A 19,283-nucleotide genomic window follows, 5' to 3' on the forward strand; every position below is an offset into this window, starting at 1 on the left:
AAATGCCCAATTGCGGTCCAATGGGCGGGTCATGAACGTACACATGGGAGGAATCAAGAACCCTATATAGGGTTCTTGGGAGGAATACCAACTATCAAATTCACCAGTGGCCGTATTCCCTTAATTTTGTATTGACGGCCTTAATACAGGGGACAGACCCATCGGAGATTCATTTACACGCGAGAGCATTAAAATTTTCATTTATCGATTGTGAAGGGGAAATAAAAATATTGGATTTCGCACTAAGCGTCAGTTCGCAAAGGGCAGTCTTCTGCGCGTATATCTATTGAAAAACATTCCCTGCTCAATTATGAGCTCTTTGCAACTAGTCGAACTTCTGCTTCGACATCTTATGACTTTCATTTTTTTCATTCATGTCATGTGTTTTTGAAACTCGACGGTCATTTAATTTATGATGTTTTACCTCAAAGGAAAAATATTTCGCAGAGATCATTTGGAGAAGGGGTTCATTTTGAAAGCATACTGATAAGTCCTTACGGGGAGAGCGTCTGGGTCTTCTATAGAAGTGTGATGTTCACTTTACTGTGAAATGTTAAATAATTTTGATTTTTATAGTTCCTAAAATTTTAGAAAGAAATACTTTAAAGATACAGATATAAAATTATATTAATATTAACATCACCGTGTCCACTAATTCAAGGCTTTGAACTCAAATAATTTTCAGAGTTTTCAAATTACAATAACTTTTCCACACTTTAACCCCTTTCCTGCTGGCGCCTATAAGAGGAAAATGTTTTCCGTGCTACGAGTAGAATAAAAATATTTTAAATCTCTGTGTGGAGCTATTTTTTGGGATGGAGTTACCGGAGTATTCTGCTCCCTTCGATTTGGGACCCAACTCAACTGGGTGCCCTGCAGCCTTTACCCCGGCCACTGGACAAGTCTAGACCCTCTGACCCTATCTTAGCACGAGTCCATGGTCAACTTATTGTGTTACTAGCATTTTTTAAACCAATTATTGCATTTTACTTTCAACAATTAACTTTTCCATAAGAATTACTAAAATATTTGAAGCATTGTGGAATTTTAAGCAGATTTCTAGCTTTGATAACAATGAAGTTAATAAACACAAGATACAAAGACCAGCAGGTAAAAGTAGCAATATACTTTAGACATTCCAATTTCATCTATCCTGATAATCAACCGAAATCAAAAGGATAAATGAGAAATTTATAAGATCTTGTAAGCATTACTATCATTTCAAAATGTGGAGATGGTAGAAAAAATAGGAAAAGCAGCAGTTTGCATGATATGCTGCAAATTTTAAGTTAATCAGATATAAAATTTCATGATACAGTGAAGCAATGTGAATTGCAGATGAAAAAATACATGAAAGGGTATCCAGGAGTGGTGTGACTAGTTAATTTTCAAGGTGTTCTGTTGAACTTCCCATACTTCCTTTTTTTGGCATTATGGCATGAGTTGAAGCAAACAATAAAGACAAAAGTTTATGCCCTAACCGCAAAGTTCAAACATGCCCGAGGTTCTCAAACAGCCATATCAGATTCTCCAACCTGAACTTGAACCAGGATCCTCAGAGCACAAGCCAAGTGCATTTGCTCTCAGGTATACTTTACCCTCCATAGGAAACACATTTTTGAAAATTAGAAAAATTTTCTATGCTTTTCTTTAACCCTCATGCAACTATGCTGGTGCATTGAGTACTCCTGTTGACATGTATATATTTTTTGTTGGTTTTCTATCCATGCTTGACACCATACAACTTCTCCCAATATCTTCCCACCATTATGTTGTCCAGGTATGATTTGAGTTTCGCACCCATTGGTTTCAAATTACAGCAATGAGAATGAAACCTTTTAAAACCTCAACACCTAATTTTTGGATGGTATTTAAGTAAAGAGCCTTCAAATTCGAGAAAAACTCACTTCCCATGGAATAAAAATCAATTTCAAGTTTTCTTTTACATTTACAACAATATTTCATGATAATAAATAGGTTTATTCATCGATTTGCTAGACAATTTTGTTAATTAATTAGAAGAATTACAATAGCACCGAGAAACTAACTAGCTGTAGCCACCCTCACCACCTAGGAAGTGATTAATATTTATATTCCCGAAGATGGTCTCTTTCCTAATTTACTGGGATAATTGAGACATCATATTCATTGATTTGCGATCAATTAGGACAAAACTAAACATCAATAAAAATTAAATAATGTTCAATAAATTTTATACTAATCAAAGCATGTTATAATGCCAGGACATTGATCATGCTAAATGAAAGAAACTGAACTTTCCACAAAGCTATATAGCTCGCTCCCCCTTGAAAATCATGCTCTATCATTGAAATCAATCACAGTGTGAATAAATCTGTATATAAAGTAGGTATGTTTAATTTATCATGTTCACTATTCAGAATTTCCACAAAGTATAGCCTTAATCCATTAATAAATCCAACACTGTTGGCATTGCCCATTCCTAAAATATGTATCATCAAAAATTGTTTGAAGCATAGACAGTTTGTAAACTTGGTGATCCAGGAAACAGGAATTAAGTAAAATACAGCAATAATTTATTAACAGTTATATATTTGTAAAGAAAACCCAAATAAATTTTCGATCTTATTTAACTCACCAACTCACAAGAATATACCATTTCATTCATTACTCCCAGTTTATAAAAATACATACATAGTTACCTAAATTTATAGGACACAATAATTATGTATAAATCTACATAACAAAAATATAATGATCATGTTATCTTCACCTTTTTTTATCATCGAGTTTCATTTTTAGTGATATTGGGTTTCTTTTATAGTGATAATCCAGCTAAATTTCAAACATAAACAATAAACTTAAAGAAGGGAATACAAACTAAAGAAATAAGAATTGCCTTAGTTCATGTTAAATGTACCTCAACCCTCAGCTCCTGCATTCTCTTGTTAAGCAACCATATCTATCTTGTACATCCCACAATTTTAACATGCCTCTGGTTATCCTTTGCTCTCTATCTCTGAGCAACCTGTCGGTTCCCAGTCTGATCCTTTCATCCTACATTTTCTGCTAAAAGTGATACTTTAAAATGTTTTTTTTATTATAAATTGTATTTACTTTCACTTTGTTAAGAACTGTGACACATGCAATTTTCAAAATCCTCTGCAGCAAAAATACAACAAACATTTTAACTATCGATCAAAATAAATCATGCAGCCAGAGGGTTATAAGAGCAAAAACCATTACATCAAAAGAGTATGATGAAAATTCCTTAATCCCAAAAATACTGCCTTTTGATTGAGGTCACCTCAATACGTAGTTAAGCTCATCAGAGTGATCATAGTCACAAGAATAAGAATAATTCTCTGACTTTTAATTAGTCTTTCATTATTTCTTGTCAGAGAGAGAACCATACTTTGATGGTAAAACGAAACAAAATATTTTAGCAGCAAAATGTAACACTTGAAAAGACACCAAATACCTTTCATCAAGGTAGAACTATAAATGTAATTACAATAACTCCACAGAAAATTCATTCTCATTTCTTGCATATTGCCTCATTTTTGGCACATAAACTGATCAAATATTTCATTCCATAAACTGCCAGCATTGATGTTATTCTTTTGATCAATCACCAATAACTAAGCACTCTAAATTCTAGTAGGATAAAAAAATGGAGGCAAATGAAGAAAAGATGAGGATTCATTCAATTCAAATGAACAATATAACAGAGTGATCAAATACGAATCAAATCAGTATGAATATGATAATCACCACATAAAATAAAGCACATACCATTCTGTACCAGTGAATTAACCTTGTTCCAACATTTTAGCATCAGTTGGTGCAACATATGCCTGCTTCAGTTCAGAAATATAGTCCTCTAAATTCAATGATGGGAATTCATCAAGATTGAGTGCATATTATAATCATTTCAACATCAGGTGAACTGAAATCATATCATCTCAATGAACAGGCCAACTGATATTTCAAAAGTGAATGCATGTCATTACATTTGTACATCTGCATGAGATTCAACAAAAGGAAGATGGCCAAGATAAGAAAGTCCAGAGGGTACCTGAAAAACTTTAGCTGTTAAACAAAATCTTGAGATAATATTCGATAACTAATGAAGATCAACTCAATGCATCACCTGAAGTAGAATGAAGGAAGAAGGTAGAGCCATGAGAAGTAAAAAAGTAGGTTCAGGGGTTATATACTTGTAAAATGGCCAAGGTTAGAGGTAATAAGGAGAAAGCTATCTCCAGATGTGAACTTCATCTCTAAAATAAATTTAGGCAGAAAATAAATGGGAAGTTGGCAAAAATATTCACAAAAATTCACAGAAACCTTTCACATATTGACCAAATATGAATGAGTAAGTATAACATATTTTCAAGGATAAAATGATCACTCATATTACGATAGATAATAATTATAGAATTATCAATTCCTCAAATAATTGTAAATTGAAAATTACCAGTGAGTCAAGTTCATACCATAACATTAAACCTATACGTAAAAAAAAGATTAACCACCAAACATTACCAACAAGATTCTGCAAATAACTAGATATGGAGAATTCTTTAATAACAATAACAAGTCTTTAAAAATACCTTTTCAACAAAGGAAAACATGGACATAATATAGAGCAGCCTAGAATTCTTGGTGAATTTAGGAATATTTCCAAACCATCAGCAGTTTTACATGATACTTATTTCAGAAATTAACCTCAAACTGATCTCTTCATGGATAAGATTGTGCCATGTTAAGAGAGTGATTACATCTCATGATGGAATCAAATTTCAGTATTTCAGTGTTGAAAACAGAATCACGTAAAATACATCCTTTCAATGTGATTCTTGACTCCAATGGCCAATCACAGACAATTAGTTGAGTTCAGTGTTTTGATAGAATATGCGGTGGTGCCAGTATTCAATCTGTCTTGATCACAAGTTATTAACAACCTCACATCCTATAAATATCCATTCAACTTTACAGAATTCCATGAGAAATTCACTTACACTGCTCAAATATGCCACAACAATAATGCAAAGTTTTTTTTTACACTATATAGTTTTTCAAATGCACAGACATGACCACTTAGCACTGAAAAACTTATTCTGTTAAATATAACTCTAAGCACTGGATTCCATTTATCTCCAGAATTGGGTTCCAACCTTTACGGGAAAATTTTAAAACTGACATCAGAGCTGACCCTAAGCATCATGCAAAATGCCCTTCATTATTTAACTGTGTCATTAAAATTTCTAAAAATTCACTCTTTGTTGTTCCAACATATTCACAGAAAAGCAAGATGACGGTAAAAAGAGCTGACACTTGAATTCCAATTACATCATTACTTCTTCCCATTTAAAATTCAACTGAATGAAATGCAATGACAAATTTAAAACCAAAACACCTTTTGAAAACATGAAAAAACCCCACTGGAAGGAAATGAAAACTTAACCTTAAGAATTACATGGCCATCAGATAGACTTATGTACCCAAAAAATACATCTCAAAATATGACTAACAAGATGAGAAGAAAGAGTCTTTGTTTAAACTGAATAGGAGATTCTAAAATAAAGCACAAAGGCTTCGGTAAAATATGTTCAACAGCCTCTTTTCGCTTTTTAGTCTCACCTCACCCAAGTACATATGCCCTTTTTACCACTGATTCAGTCACATTAAATTTTTTATAAAAATTTCAAACTCACTATCCCTAAGATCTCAAACCAAGATAAGACTAACTCACAAGCACGAATCAATCAGTACATTTAATATTTTCAGCCAAAGCAGTTATGCATCAGATCATTGTATAAAATGTTGCCTTGCTGGGACAAAAATCCTCAATAGCGTACAAAAATATTAGTGCTGAATATAATCAACTAGTATTGATCAACCAAAAATATCATAGAATTGAGAATTGCTTATAAATGTAGATAAATGCAAATTTTCAAAAAATTTGAAGTCAGTCTTTTCAAGCAAATTCATTTGGTAAAACTGGCTCAGAGAACTATGAATACCAAACCTATGGCAAGGCATGTTGATACATAAAATAATATTTTATGCATCCCTTTCCATTACTTTCTTTGCAAATCTAGGTAACACAAATGCTGACCGGTGAATTTCCGGACTATAATAGCGAAGTTTCATCTCCTCTTGTTCCTTGTTAGTTAATATCCTCAGTGGCTCCTTGAAGTTAGTTTTCTACAAAAAATAAAGAAAAAGATTTAAGTACATAAATACTTTGCTTTTTACAATTCATTTGGATGTAATAATACCAAACTTACAAAACAGAAATAAAAGTATACTAATATGATTGATATTCTATAAAAGCTTTCAGTTAATTAAGAGCTAAAAATATTCTCAGTGAATTAAATAAAAATACTCAAGCTTGAGAGAATAAATCACTCATGTAGTTTAAGTATACCGGGACTAGCCATGGTGAAAACTTTTCAGTGTCACTCACAACGCACAAATTGTGCGAATATTTCACAGAGAAAAAAAATCATTCGCATTGACGAGGTTTCCAATAGGGTGGTTTCCTATTATTTTTTTATTGCCTAAATCGAAAGATTATTACTCCTGGAGTATGTATTTCACGCTTTAGATTTTTAAATGACAATATCTATTTTTCGCGATCAAATGAAAAGTGAAAAGTGAAAGTATGAATGCTGGGAAAACTCCGTGTGACGTCGTTCTGGTTCCCGCTTCCTCAAGTGAGGTGACTTTGAGGCGAGGCTTTGAGCACTGATACGACGCAGGATGCTGGCAGGTAGCAGAGTACCCTGCTAGCTGGTAGCGCTTGGCTTAAATAAGGATTATTAATACCTTATCAAACGAAGAAAACTTTAATAGGTTTAACAGTTTTAATTGGTGATTATTAAGACATATTTCTTATGCATGCATTGGTAATCTCAGACGATGTAAAACTCCTATCCGTATAGAAACTAGGTCCCTGTGACGTCACGTGGAGTGGCATCGCATGGGTGCCAATCTGGCCTTTTTCAAAAGAGGATAAAATTGACCATTGCCATTCATCTAAACCGGTATTTCTAAAACCAAATAATTTGTATATTATGAATACACTAATGGTGGGTAACGGATTCCAATCAATGCCTTTCGTTTTCTTTGATGAAGGAAACTACCCTATTCATCAAGGGTGAACACCTCTAAGCATTCAAATTTTGGGCTTTGCTCCCTGGCAGTGGTGCAGTGAGCACTACTTGGACTGCTAGTTGCATAATATGCTCAGGAGTCCACACCATCTTGTCCAGTATAGTATATAACAAATTTCCACATCGGGGAATGATGATGATGAATGATGGCTTGGTAGCTTAACTGGCTTAAGCACTCGACTGGTAATTGAAGGATCCAGGTTTGAATCCTGTTCAAGGCGAATGATTGCAATTATTTTTGAATTGCAATACAGAAAATGCACACGGGGGACTTTATTTCTATTTTTATGTTGGAAAACATTATGTTAAAAAATACTCAATCTCCTTGCAATACTGTTCATCGATGTATTTTCAGATGAGCTATTTATCCATAGTTAGTAAAGTTCGGCGTAGATTAAAAAAACTACCTAGTTTAATTTTTGTGATACAAGCAATGTTTCCAGCAAATATTTACAAATAGATCTTACTTTCTCATTTCAAAATTTTCAAGCGATTGGAACATAAATTAGAGGAATACAAAGCACTCCGTCAACTTGATTTCACACATGAAAAAGGGAAACTTTTTTTTTAATTGAATGCATACATTCAAATAATCATTACATGATGAGCCTCATAGGCACTCCAGAGGGAAGCAATTAAGATGCAGGACACTGTGCTGTATGGCCAGCCGTAAGTTTCTTATGGCCTGACCCAAAATTACGGCCTACACCGATTCCAATCTCGAGGGGCCATATCGTATGGCCCAGCCAAAAGTCTTAACGTCCTTTTAATAGGCGAGTAAGAGAATTATAATTGGTACTATAAGTTGAGTTCACTTTTTTTTAACACCAGTTATTTTTTGAGAAGTTTGTTCCAACGTGGATAAAAAATTAATTCTATGTTCCTTAACCGAAATTAACTCTTATTAAAGGATAAATTTGGATTTTGTTTAAACACTGATCTGGCAGCAGATGCTGGAGATCTTTAAAAAAAAGTGAAGAACGCAAATCACAGATGAGAAGAAGCAAAAGAAATCTGTAAACAATTTGTACCGTACAGTATTATAATATTCGTGAATTGTACAAGTAATGGATAGAGTTATAACATGACATCCTATTGTAGTTCTAACCCCCTTCCTCTCCTTCCAATGGTTAACTATTGTCTCATGGCTGCAATCATTTGCCCCCAAAAGCCTTAGAAATCCAGCCAATGCACGAAATCTAAAGATGAAATTGAAACTTTAAGTTTCCTTAATTTTATTATCAGAGGCTTATGTTTAGGTAGCTGTATGAAATTATAATATCAATATGAGACTATTATTCTTTCCTTGATTTGAGGAAGACATTTGTCCTTTACGCATCGACTTACTGAAGATTGCTTTACTGCCAAAAAAATATCTTGCCCTATGCTTGATATCCTCCCTCGTGAACCGTTATGCAACGAGAATCTAAAAATATAAAACATTTCATATCGGATACATCAAGTTACTTACAGCTTTTCGAAACACATAAGTAAGAAATCTGCTTGTAAATGTTGCACACAGAAAGCAAATAAAAGCCCGGTCCTCCGTTCACTTCAACAGATCATCCATTAAAGAGTATTTCTAACTTTTAACTACATGCAAACTTTTAGTTCATCCACTATATCTACTTAAAAAGTAAGTAACAACTTCTTTTGACGCGCGGAAATATTTAATGAAAATATCATCATCGTATGAGAACGGATTACCTACACCTATCCTGTATCCTCCTTATGAAATTGACGTCTTTCTTTCATATATTTAACCAATGCCCGTAGAATCCGTATATGCTCCTCCACAATATTCATATCTTTCTTGAAACAATTGCTATTTAATCGATGAAACTTCATAAATTTCTGTTATAACTCCTTAGGTGAGCAATGTTATTTCGTCTGGCCAGTGTTATGACCGCCTCCTAGGCAGGCTATAGTATTACGGCCTTTAGGCCATAGCTTTATCATTGAGGACTCATATCAACATGCACATGTTATAGCTAGGATAAAAAGCAGACCACTGAGATGGGCTGGACATGAATGGAGACAAGAGAATACATCTATAATTAAAACTGTAGATCAGTACAACCCAGAAAATAAGCAGCAGGCCGAGACTCAGGTGGAAGAAGCACAGGCTGAAAGATCTAACTACATTAGGAAGCAATCCCAAGGCAGCCGAGGATAGAGATGAGGGGAGGAGCATCATTGTCAAGGCCAAAAACCTACTCAGGTTTCAATGGCCCAGTAAGTCAGGTAAGGTACTTGTAATTATGTAGAATACTAAAAAACGTTATTATAATAAAATTATATTTCAACTTTAAACAAAGGCAAAATAACTGAAGGTTCAAAATGTGCACTTTCAAAAGAAGACTAAAGCGCCGCAGTACTTACAGGATCTAGACTGCCTAGTACAAATCCAATTTGACCAGTAGGGTAAGTTGGAACAAGAGTGTATCCATATGCTGCAGATGGAAAGACTTGTTGGCAGAACCTATAGACACGGCTGGCAATATCTAAACCAGAGCAACCCCAAATGTTTTCTGCCTGAGAACAAATTATACCTCCATCACGGAGAGCATTCTTCATTAAATTGAAATAGCTTTCTTCAAACAGTGCCTCAGCAGGACCTTAAAAAAACAATAAATGTGGTCTTAAGTAAAATATTTTGATAAAATCTTTTAATAAATTTAAATAAAGTGATCAAATCATAGAATGCATACTGACCAGAAAGTTCATAAAGTCTGTATAGAACAGAAGGTCAATCAAACAACAAGCTACGGAGAAAAATATTACTGAATATTAAGATTGTGAATTAGAGGGCCTAAATTAGCGATTCTCATGTTGTAAAGACTCATACTTTCTAGTAGACTTATCATAACAACAAACTGGTATTTAAGAAAGGCAACAATAGCTGGGGTCATTTGCGCACTGTAGGAAGGGTTGAGAAAAACCTAGCGACAGCATTAGCCAGCTTTCAACAAAAGTCACCAAAGGGGCCCCAATACAACGGATGGGGTACTACGTTTGAAGTGCCCATAACACAACACCCAATAGACATAAGACTTCCTTTGAAAAATCTCCACCACCACTGAAATTCAAACTCTGGCCTACAGGATGAAAACCCAATATCTAAGCCACCATATCAACCTAATGTCTTTTAATATTAATGAAAGGCTACCTATTAGTGTGTCAGATAAGTCCCTGGTTCACTTTTTCTATTTTCGTAGTGAGAGGCACTGAACTTGTGCTTTTGAATATTGTGCAATTTCTGCAAAATATGGGATCAAATGGGAAAAATGTGAAACAACATAATCTTTTATAATATCCTCAAACACTACCATACTGCAAAATGTGAGTACCAGAATATCAATATTTGGAGATGATTCAAAAATCTAGATGAACCCTAAATATTTATGAACAGTGATCATTTATATACGACAGTGACAATAAAAGAGAAGCTTTCTACTCAAGCATTCATATGACATAAATTAACCCCTACCAAAATAAATAACACATCAGTAGAAGATAAAATATGATGGGCGATAACGATGAAATTAGGAAATGTCTTAATACAAGCGCATGACTTCCAATATACCACTGATATTGATGGGCCGGTGAGGACAAGGAATGGTTTTACAAGCTTATCGAATGTGCATTAGTTTACCAATTCCCAACTAACCAAGTATAAAAATATGTTTTAAGTAAAAATAGCAAAATTTAGGCACTTGTAAACAATAAAAGAGTAGTAAATTCGAGTAGATATTTTTTTTAATCTATAGAAAAGAGTTATGATAATTCTTATTAAATATAAAAACCACAATCTTCACATACCGACGGGGTCTGACGAGTCTGTTATAATCACATCAAATTCTCTCTGATGTTCTCCCATGAATGCAAACCCGTCACCAATGTGAAGAGATAGCTTAGGATTGTCAAAACCAGTGGCCATAAATGGTAGAAACTCTTTAGATAGCTCTACCACCCGTTCGTCAATTTCACATTGAATGATAGTCTCCACATCTGGATGCTTAGCGACTTCTCTAGCAACTCCACCGTCTCCACCCCCGATGATAAGAACCTGAAAATAACTGTAAGGTTATACACCGAAGCTAATACGCAAGGTGCTACCGCTACAGTTGATTTTCTACACGTTCAAGTTCAACGTGAATGTTCGTACGAACGGTAAAAATAGTTATTAACAGCACTTGATTACCTTTTTTGGGCAGGGGTGGCTACAGAGTGGCAAATACGATATCATTTCTTGATAAGAAAACTCATCTGCTTCCGTGCATTGAATTATACCATCCAGAGTTAAAACACGGCCATGAGATTTCCTGAAAAGAATAAACCATACATTGAACAAAATTATCATCATCGTCATAACACCAACACCAAGATGCTTCCCTGTGCCTTACGTATTTAAAACCATAATATCTTGATATTTAGATTTCTCAGAATGGAGAATTTCTTCCACCTCCAAAGAAAGACACATTCCGGGCCAAAGTGTACAAAGTTCGCTAAACCATCCTTTTTTCAGCGCATCCATTCCAAAATTCGCCAAGCAGTAGATCAATACTCAATCAACAAAAATAAACAATAATTAAAGCGGATCGAAAATAATTGCACAGTACACACTTCCCCGAGAACCAATGGCCCTTCGATCCCAAGTAGACAACGTGGAATACATGTAAACAGCTGCGAGTTCAAATATTTATGCTGATTGTGAGTGAAAAATAAAAATAAATTCAATAAAATCACAGTATCATTTATAAGTTAGTAAAATAAAATGCCGAACTTTATTGAGCAAGGAAAAGCATTATTTTATTCCAATTAAAACGAAAAATTATAGCAGAGCGTGAACAATTGAATAGAGCGCCCGGAAGCTCAATGACGTAATGTTGTTTACATGAATGAAATGGATTTACGATAGATATCAGCCGTATCATCTAAGATAATGTAATACTTTCAGTTGCTCTTTAAGATAATGACATTATATTCTTTCCAAATTGAGGACTTTAACACTTGCGTCTAGAAACAAGTTATTTCTCATAGATATCGCGATTGTTTTTTTAAGATTTGTTTATGTTGAGGTTTCATACATCTACAACACGATTTACTTCTTAAAGACAGAATTCTCCTACTGAAATTCATAATTGAAGACTTATAGCTTGATTGCGCAGGCTCTGATACAGTTTTTACCCAGCTAGACGATCGTATGTTTTGTATTATTTACCATTGGAGGCCATATTGAAGTTTATGTAGAGTTGCCATATTGAGATTCATGTAGGGCCTTCGCTTGTTGATTACTATCTTCCTTCGCGATGGAAGAAACGAAAATTATATACCATATCGACGACGAAGAAACTCCCTACTTAGTCAAATTGCCAATAGCACCCGAACGGGTTACGCTAGCTGATTTTAAGAATGTATTGAACCGACCAAACTACAAATTCTTCTTCAAGTCTATGGACGATGATTTCGGGTAAGTCAACAATGATTTGGTTTTTACATTACTAGTGAACCACAATTGCATAATGTGTCAGTATAATTCTGTGATTTGCAATTATTTTGATTCTAAAGACCCTTCTGCTCCTTAGCTCTGAGTTAGATAGTCGTTTTGATGCGAAATGGAACGTTGACAGGAGCGAACCATTTCAGACGTTCGAAGTTGTATACATGAATTCTGTTAATTTAATGGGATGGAACATTGAAATACGTTGCTAATTTGCTTGTTTAACTATTTTATATCTTAATAGTGTGTTTAATTTTTGTAAATGATGTTTCTTGACAGTGTGGTGAAAGAAGAGATAATTGACGATGATGCCCACCTTCCTTGCTTCAATGGAAGAGTTGTGTCATGGGTTAGTATTGTTTTGACGTTCGATTTCCTCTTATATCTGTCATTATTTCTTATCTAAGCGGCCAATATAATCCGTTTTATATGACAGCAATTGGTTGCCAACTGTCATCAAGTGATGTGCCTGTTTGTGTGTTTCGTGTTTTGGTAGATTTTACTCAAATATTATGTTGCATTTCAGCTGGTTTCTGCCGAAGGAAGCAATGTTTCGGATGGAACTTCTCAATGCACGGAAAGTGTCGCGCACTCAGATGTTAAGGTCCCCCTGGAACGTGGGCTGGATGTTCAGCCACCGCCCCCCTTTCAGTAAGTTGTTACTTATTATATTATTACCTTTTTAAACAACCGTTTGTGATTTAGTTGAGTAAGGAGTCAATGGCTTAATATGTATGCAAATAATCGTTTTTCATATTTGATCTTATATTTTGATACTTGCTAGTAAATGAGTGCCTAATGAGATTCAAAGTGCCATTCATTCGAGTTTTTTATATGGTTTGTTTCAGTTAAGAAGTAATTGAGAATTATGATATTTAGTATTTCCTCAAAGTTCCATTTCATCGCCTTCATGTAGTTCAATGTATTGCCGTGTAGTGAACTGATTTCGCCATTTTCATCATCTTTTTATTCACTTTCTCTCTTATGCACATTAATGATACACATTAAGTAACAGGTATTTAGATAAATTGGTGAAGGATGTGTCGAATTTGTCTTCAAGTATTAATTGTGAATTCTTTTGTATTGGCTTTGTTGTGAATTCGCATTCAGCAGACCAAACAGTGAATATGTTGAGTCTGTTGCTCGAATTATTCTCTCGTTTCAGTTTTGATCTGATCATTAGTTGGTGCATCGAGACGCTTACTCGTGTGCACAACATTTATAGCTTAAAATGCTCTATTTTCATGTTATTTATTTTATATTTAAATGAGCCTTGCAGTAGCAGATGTGACGATATGTTTTGGAAGTGGCATCAGCATTTCATTTAGCTGAAATCGCATTGCATTTAATTACTTCGCCGTTTTTTTTCGAGTAGGCATTTCATGGTTGTTACAGGCAGTGATGTATACTTCGTGAAGATTCGGCACATTCGTATATTTTTCCCTGTGAAATTATGCATTAACATTTGTAAGTTTGTGTGAATGCGTGAACGATTTTGTTAGACCAGAGCATGTACAATTGCGTGTACAAAAGTTAAACGTTGGTTACACAAAAGTTGGTTACAATGCGTGTGTGTGTGTGTAACGATATGTTACTCGATAATTTTGGTAAACAGCAATTTAACATGTCAAATGCATGTACTAAATTAGAACATGTTCTATTTTATAAAATCGTATCTGGCTCGATTTTGTCTTCTTCTTTTTATCAAGGTTCTATTTTCTTTACTTCCGTTTAATTTAGGAATTTAGACATCAATTAGAAAATTTCTGCCATTGCTTTGTATGCTCGGTTGTGACTAATCAGCATCTATGGAATTAGTACTTAGTGGAGGATTTCAAATATTGATTTAATTCTTTAGGTTCACTGTGTTTTAATAGACACATTCTAGGATTTGTCACATTGAAACATTATCAGGAGAGTTGATCATAAATAGAGATGTATTGGCACAAATACCTTTGCCTTTAGGAACTGGGTTCTGGGAGAATGGGAATGAGGAGGTTGGAAGGGAGGTGGGAGCCTGCCTTCTTCCTCATGCTTTTGTAAGCTTCAAGATTTGATATAAATTGGGTCTACCTATAATCATATCACCTGAAGATGTCAGTGTTCAATGAATTCCTGATAGTGCCAAATAAATTTTATTTGCCACAACGGAGAAGTTTCTCCCGGTAATGTCTGATATCATTAGTATAAGTTTTAGTTCCTTTTATAGGTTACATGGCTTGGTCATGCTTTATCTTTAAATCCATGTCTATTACTCATGGATCCTCTAATTATTATCACAGAATTGAACGTAGATGCTGTGGGAGAAATGTTTCACCTCACTCATGCTGTAATAAAGTCATTTCTTTTTAAGCATGTTGCCCTGCATGTGTTACATATATTTGTATATGTACTTAAGTTTTGTCAATCCATTCAAGAGTTATTTTTGAATCATAGCATGCTGCTGTTGATCATTGGGGCGTATTAGTTCTGTCTAATTTTATTCATTTATAAGTTTGGGTCAGAAATCTTTTCTCTTTTATGAACCCTGGATTTTCGTGTTTTGATTATGTCTTGTTTTAGAACATCCTCTCTTTGGCACAGAGTAGGGAAAGTAAGCTAAGATACCATCCCGGTCCCCTTTTAAACCTCCCTCTTGCTAAGCCCACGGGGGGGGATGTTTGAAACTAGCCAGTGTGGGGAATTTAAGCCCATCAAACCTTAAAGGTGATATATCTTGCAAGCCAAACTACATTGACTTCTGATGTATTTTTTTACTTGGCTCACATTGGGTGTAGAAAAAACTTGCCAAATACAGAAAAAGTCATGGTTACTGAATACATATCTTGTATGATATGTCGCACCATGTGACAGAATTTCTTAATATTAGTCAAATGAGACATTGCAATATTTCCACAGGATGTATTTGAACATTTTGTTGTTACAACAACATTATCATGTGCCTAAGAGTTCTTTCTTATTAGTGCTTAAGGAGAGGGAATAAGAAGGAGGGTGGGGCTTGGGTTTAGGAAAGTGGGGATATTGAAGGTTGTGGGAGAAAGGGTCGTTTTTTTTAGGGTCTCAGGAGAGGAGTGGGGGAGGAGAGGTGGAAAGGTTCCAGGTTGAGGGTATGCCATCGCTTTATTATTTCACGATGTGGTCATCTGGATGGATATCTTTGTCTGAATTCTATAATTCACTATTGAATGGAAATAATGATCATTTCTCGAAACTGAATATGATCTGAATATTTTCAGTGTAAAATAGTGCTGCGGAGTAATTGATTTTTTTCTGTTGGTGGAGAGAGTTTTAGGGGGATGGGAGGCAAAATGGTAAACAGTTCTTAGTGGCCTGTACTAAAGGTAGCATCATAGATAAATAAAAATATATGAGAAATTATATGATACATTATTTTTACTAATTGAAAAGTGGTTGATGTACAAACTTTGTCAACTTGTTGGTATTATTTGGAAAGAGGAAAAAATGAAGGCAATAAAGTTATGATAGACAATTAATAAATGACTAAGATATAAAAGAAGACATAAAAGGAATGTAAAAATAGAAGTAACCTTTACCAACACATAACTGTGTATCATTGAAATATTTTATCATAGGTTGCAATAATATCATTTAATAAGGTATACATTCTCATTTTTAATCTGTTATCGAGTAAATAGTGTCTTTCCGTGTCTTAATAGCTGATTTTTCAGCAGTTTGGAATTTTAAACTGTCTTTGGTTCTGAAAGGTGATATTTAATCACTTGGGTTAGGTAATAAACTTTCATGTGCATAGATCAGTATTTTACATGCTGAAATTTGTTTGTAAAACTGCTAGTTTAAATTTTCTTTTGTGCTCTAGTTTTTAACAGTGTAGTGTTATGGATTGGGTAGGAGAGTAGGTAAAGATGTTGGAGAGCAGAAGTAGTGGGTACATATTAGTGATAAAGCTTGCATATTGTGAACATAGATAAAAGCAGATACAGAGGTATGTAGGGTGAGCTCAGTGGCGGATCTATGGGGTCGGCTGAAGGGGCTATAGCTCCCCTCTTGGGTATCCAATTTACACTAGATATAATGTTTTTTTTTTTTTCGACCCCCACTTAGCCCCTCCCTTGTCCCTACCCTGGATCCGCCACTGGCTGGGCTTGTATATATTTTCAGGCTTTACTCAGTGGAATTGCTGATCAAAGAAACTTCACTTTGTACATTACATGCTTCATTCTTTCTGGCATTGGTAACAGCTAAGGATGAGTCAGTTGTTACATTTTTTCGGTTCGCGGTACCATTCCGGTTCTCCCCCGTCGGTTCTTGATACTCGGTTCCAAGGATGAACTCTTATTATCTAAATTAATGGAAAATTTAAATAAACAACCGCAAGAATTGAATGAAAATAATTTCACTAAAGGTGTAAATTAGCAAGAAAGCTCTGTCAAAAAAACATAATATCGTCTCAATAATTTTGTTTTCCAAGTGAAAAAGTTTAAATACCACATTAAAGAGTGCATGAACAACCAATATGTCACATTACGTCAGGCAGCTACTGGTTCTTTCTCCAGGTTTTGATTTTAAAAATTGAATATTTTTACCCTATCTGGGTCTAATCTATTCTTTTTGGGCAGAAATATTGCCTGCAATACTGAACAGGCGTTCACCGGAAACGGAAATGGTCGATGTTGATTTTGAAGGGCTGCACGAAATATGCTTTGAGCACAGTTTACATATTGCATAGCGTCAGGATCAATTGTGAAGCTCCCCCAACTTCTGACGGCATCATCCGTTATTTTGTTGTAACTTGTGATTTATTTCAAAATATATTTGTATTCAGTGATGTAGCATAAATTGTTACCTTAATTGACAACTAATTCGCATGCTTCACTGTCACAGTTCTTATAACCTCAACAATGAACTGCTCAACAAGCCAGTACAGCAACGTCATGGATAAACTGAGCGGCCATGAGTTAATGCAAAATTGTAATGCAGTGTTGCATTCTGCAGGATAACCACACTTTTCGATGCCTTGCATAGGTTTATCAACTTACGAACAAGCTCTTGGAACGCGTCTTGCTTGTATGTTGAAGAATTACTGTATATATAAGTGATTCAATCGTAAGACTGCTTTTTGACGAAATGATTGATTTCCCGAATGCCGTTCACCACGGTCGCACACGGTGTTGCAGAGTTGTCTCATCTGAAAGTCACCTGAATTCCTCATGAATGGCAGACAACGAAAAGTCGTTTCTTCTGAAGGTGGCCTCAATGTAGTATTGTGTGTATTTCATGCCTTAAACGGCACATCGCCGGGTCAGATTGAAATGCCACTGTGCAGTCTAGGACGCGATTCAACTCGTTTGAAGACATCCATAGAGACCTATGGTACATTGAAAGAATGGTGCCGTGCCGTGGGCAGTGACAGGCAAAAAGCCAGCTCGCTTGGAAGTAGCCGGGGCTACGGAAATTTTACAATGTTGGCTTGAGCAACAAACTGACAAACCTTTAAATTCCCGTGTTAGCAAGCAACACCCAAAAGAAAAAAACATGTGCACCATGCAATAGGAAGTAAAATATGCATTTTATAATCTTTTTTTCACTTTTTCGCCTTGAATATGCTGAAGACATTTCAGCTTTGGGCGCTAAATTCAAATCCCTACCACCGTTCCGAATTGGTTCCAAAGTACCGACTTCATGGGGTCAGTTCTCAATACCGAGTCCACAGGCCAAGAACCGGGTACGGAAACCAACCAATCTCTAGTTACATCAAACTATGTCATTGTCAAGGTACAAAAATCAAAATTCCTTTCCTTAAATACTCTTAGGTTGAGGGAGGTGTTAAGTACGCTTCCCAACTCAGGGTTAGTTTTAAATGTAAAAGCCTTAAACTAAAACTAATGATTTCTCAACTAAAATAATTTTGGCTTCATGTTTCTAATGTTACTGGAGGGGTTCTACTAGCATTGACAGATTAGGGTAATTTGCTAGTTTGGCATTATTGTAATATCATACAAATTATTTGGAAATAAGCATTTGGACAAAATTCCATCAATGATACATTTAGTGTGTTCACTTAGGATCTAAAAACAATACTTTGCGCTTTGGTTACAGCAGTGCTGAAATCCCAAGTGACCGTGCAGCGCCATCTTGATGTTTAGTCTACAGTGACTGTGGTTTCATTATTGGTCTGTTATGATTACATCTGATATTGGGTGATCTTTCCCGAAATTGCCCAGCTTCAATCCGATATTACGTGTTTCAATCAGATGGAAAGGTACAATTGCCAATTAGAGATATTTTAAAGCATTTCTTTTTTCAGCTGATTTTTGTATGAATTCATTCAGTGGCAGTAAAGAATAGCTATTAACTTACAAATTGTGATAAAGTAAATTGTATCTTTGAAGAGGGAAAAGGTACTAGGTACATGCATAATATGGTTTTACTATAATTTTTGGAAGATTCTTTACCTTTAATATTACATTATTATTTTTTGCCATGCATTTACCTTCATTTAGTTTGAGTTTTTTTATTTTATTTTCCCAATAAATGAATGAAAAACAACTTTTTATTACATTGATTACCATTTACAATAGTTATTTTCAAAACTTAGTGCGCAACAAAATGTTTACAGCAGGATTATTAAAAAAAGC

General features: G+C 34.9%; 2 protein-coding genes across 4 annotated transcripts in view; one reads left to right on the top strand and one right to left on the bottom strand.

Moving 5' to 3' along the window:
* Positions 1 to 2,551: 2,551 nt before the first annotated feature.
* Positions 2,552 to 11,848, bottom strand: LOC124157188 (spermidine synthase). The gene is made up of 5 exons (XM_046531723.1): positions 11,570 to 11,848; positions 11,368 to 11,488; positions 10,986 to 11,232; positions 9,546 to 9,781; positions 2,552 to 6,192 (listed from the first exon to the last, which is right to left on the bottom strand). The coding sequence occupies exons 1-5, from the start codon at positions 11,698 to 11,700 to the stop codon at positions 6,049 to 6,051; spliced, it is 879 nt and encodes a 292-aa protein (XP_046387679.1). The 5' UTR covers positions 11,701 to 11,848; the 3' UTR covers positions 2,552 to 6,048.
* A 101-nt stretch (positions 11,849 to 11,949) lies between these two features.
* Positions 11,950 to 19,283, top strand: part of LOC124157187 (segment polarity protein dishevelled homolog DVL-3) — a 44,997-nt gene continuing 37,663 nt past the window's right edge. For all 3 annotated transcript variants that reach the window (XM_046531720.1, XM_046531722.1, XM_046531721.1), the window contains exons 1-3: positions 11,950 to 12,636; positions 12,946 to 13,015; positions 13,193 to 13,317. In XM_046531720.1, coding sequence (XP_046387676.1) covers positions 12,476 to 12,636; positions 12,946 to 13,015; positions 13,193 to 13,317 — 356 coding nt within the window. In that variant the 5' untranslated portion in view covers positions 11,950 to 12,475. The remainder of the gene's footprint in view (positions 12,637 to 12,945; positions 13,016 to 13,192; positions 13,318 to 19,283) is intronic.

The sequence above is a fragment of the Ischnura elegans genome, chromosome 4 (assembly GCF_921293095.1).
Source record: "Ischnura elegans chromosome 4, ioIscEleg1.1, whole genome shotgun sequence".
In the NCBI taxonomy this organism is placed as follows: domain Eukaryota; kingdom Metazoa; phylum Arthropoda; class Insecta; order Odonata; family Coenagrionidae; genus Ischnura; species Ischnura elegans.

What these genes read in the sequence shown, in the direction of transcription:
- LOC124157188 (XM_046531723.1), bottom strand. Translation starts at nt 11,700, where the DNA reads ATGGATGCGCTGAAAAAAGGATGGTTTAGCGAACTTTGTACACTTTGG. An exon ending in GATATTATGGTTTTAAATAC is followed by an intron (nt 11,489 to 11,569) that starts GTAAGGCACAGG and finishes TATTCTTTTCAG; the next exon opens with GAAATCTCATGGCCGTGTTT. An exon ending in TACTAGGCAGTCTAGATCCT is followed by an intron (nt 6,193 to 9,545) that starts GTAAGTACTGCG and finishes TATTTTTTGTAG; the next exon opens with AAAACTAACTTCAAGGAGCC.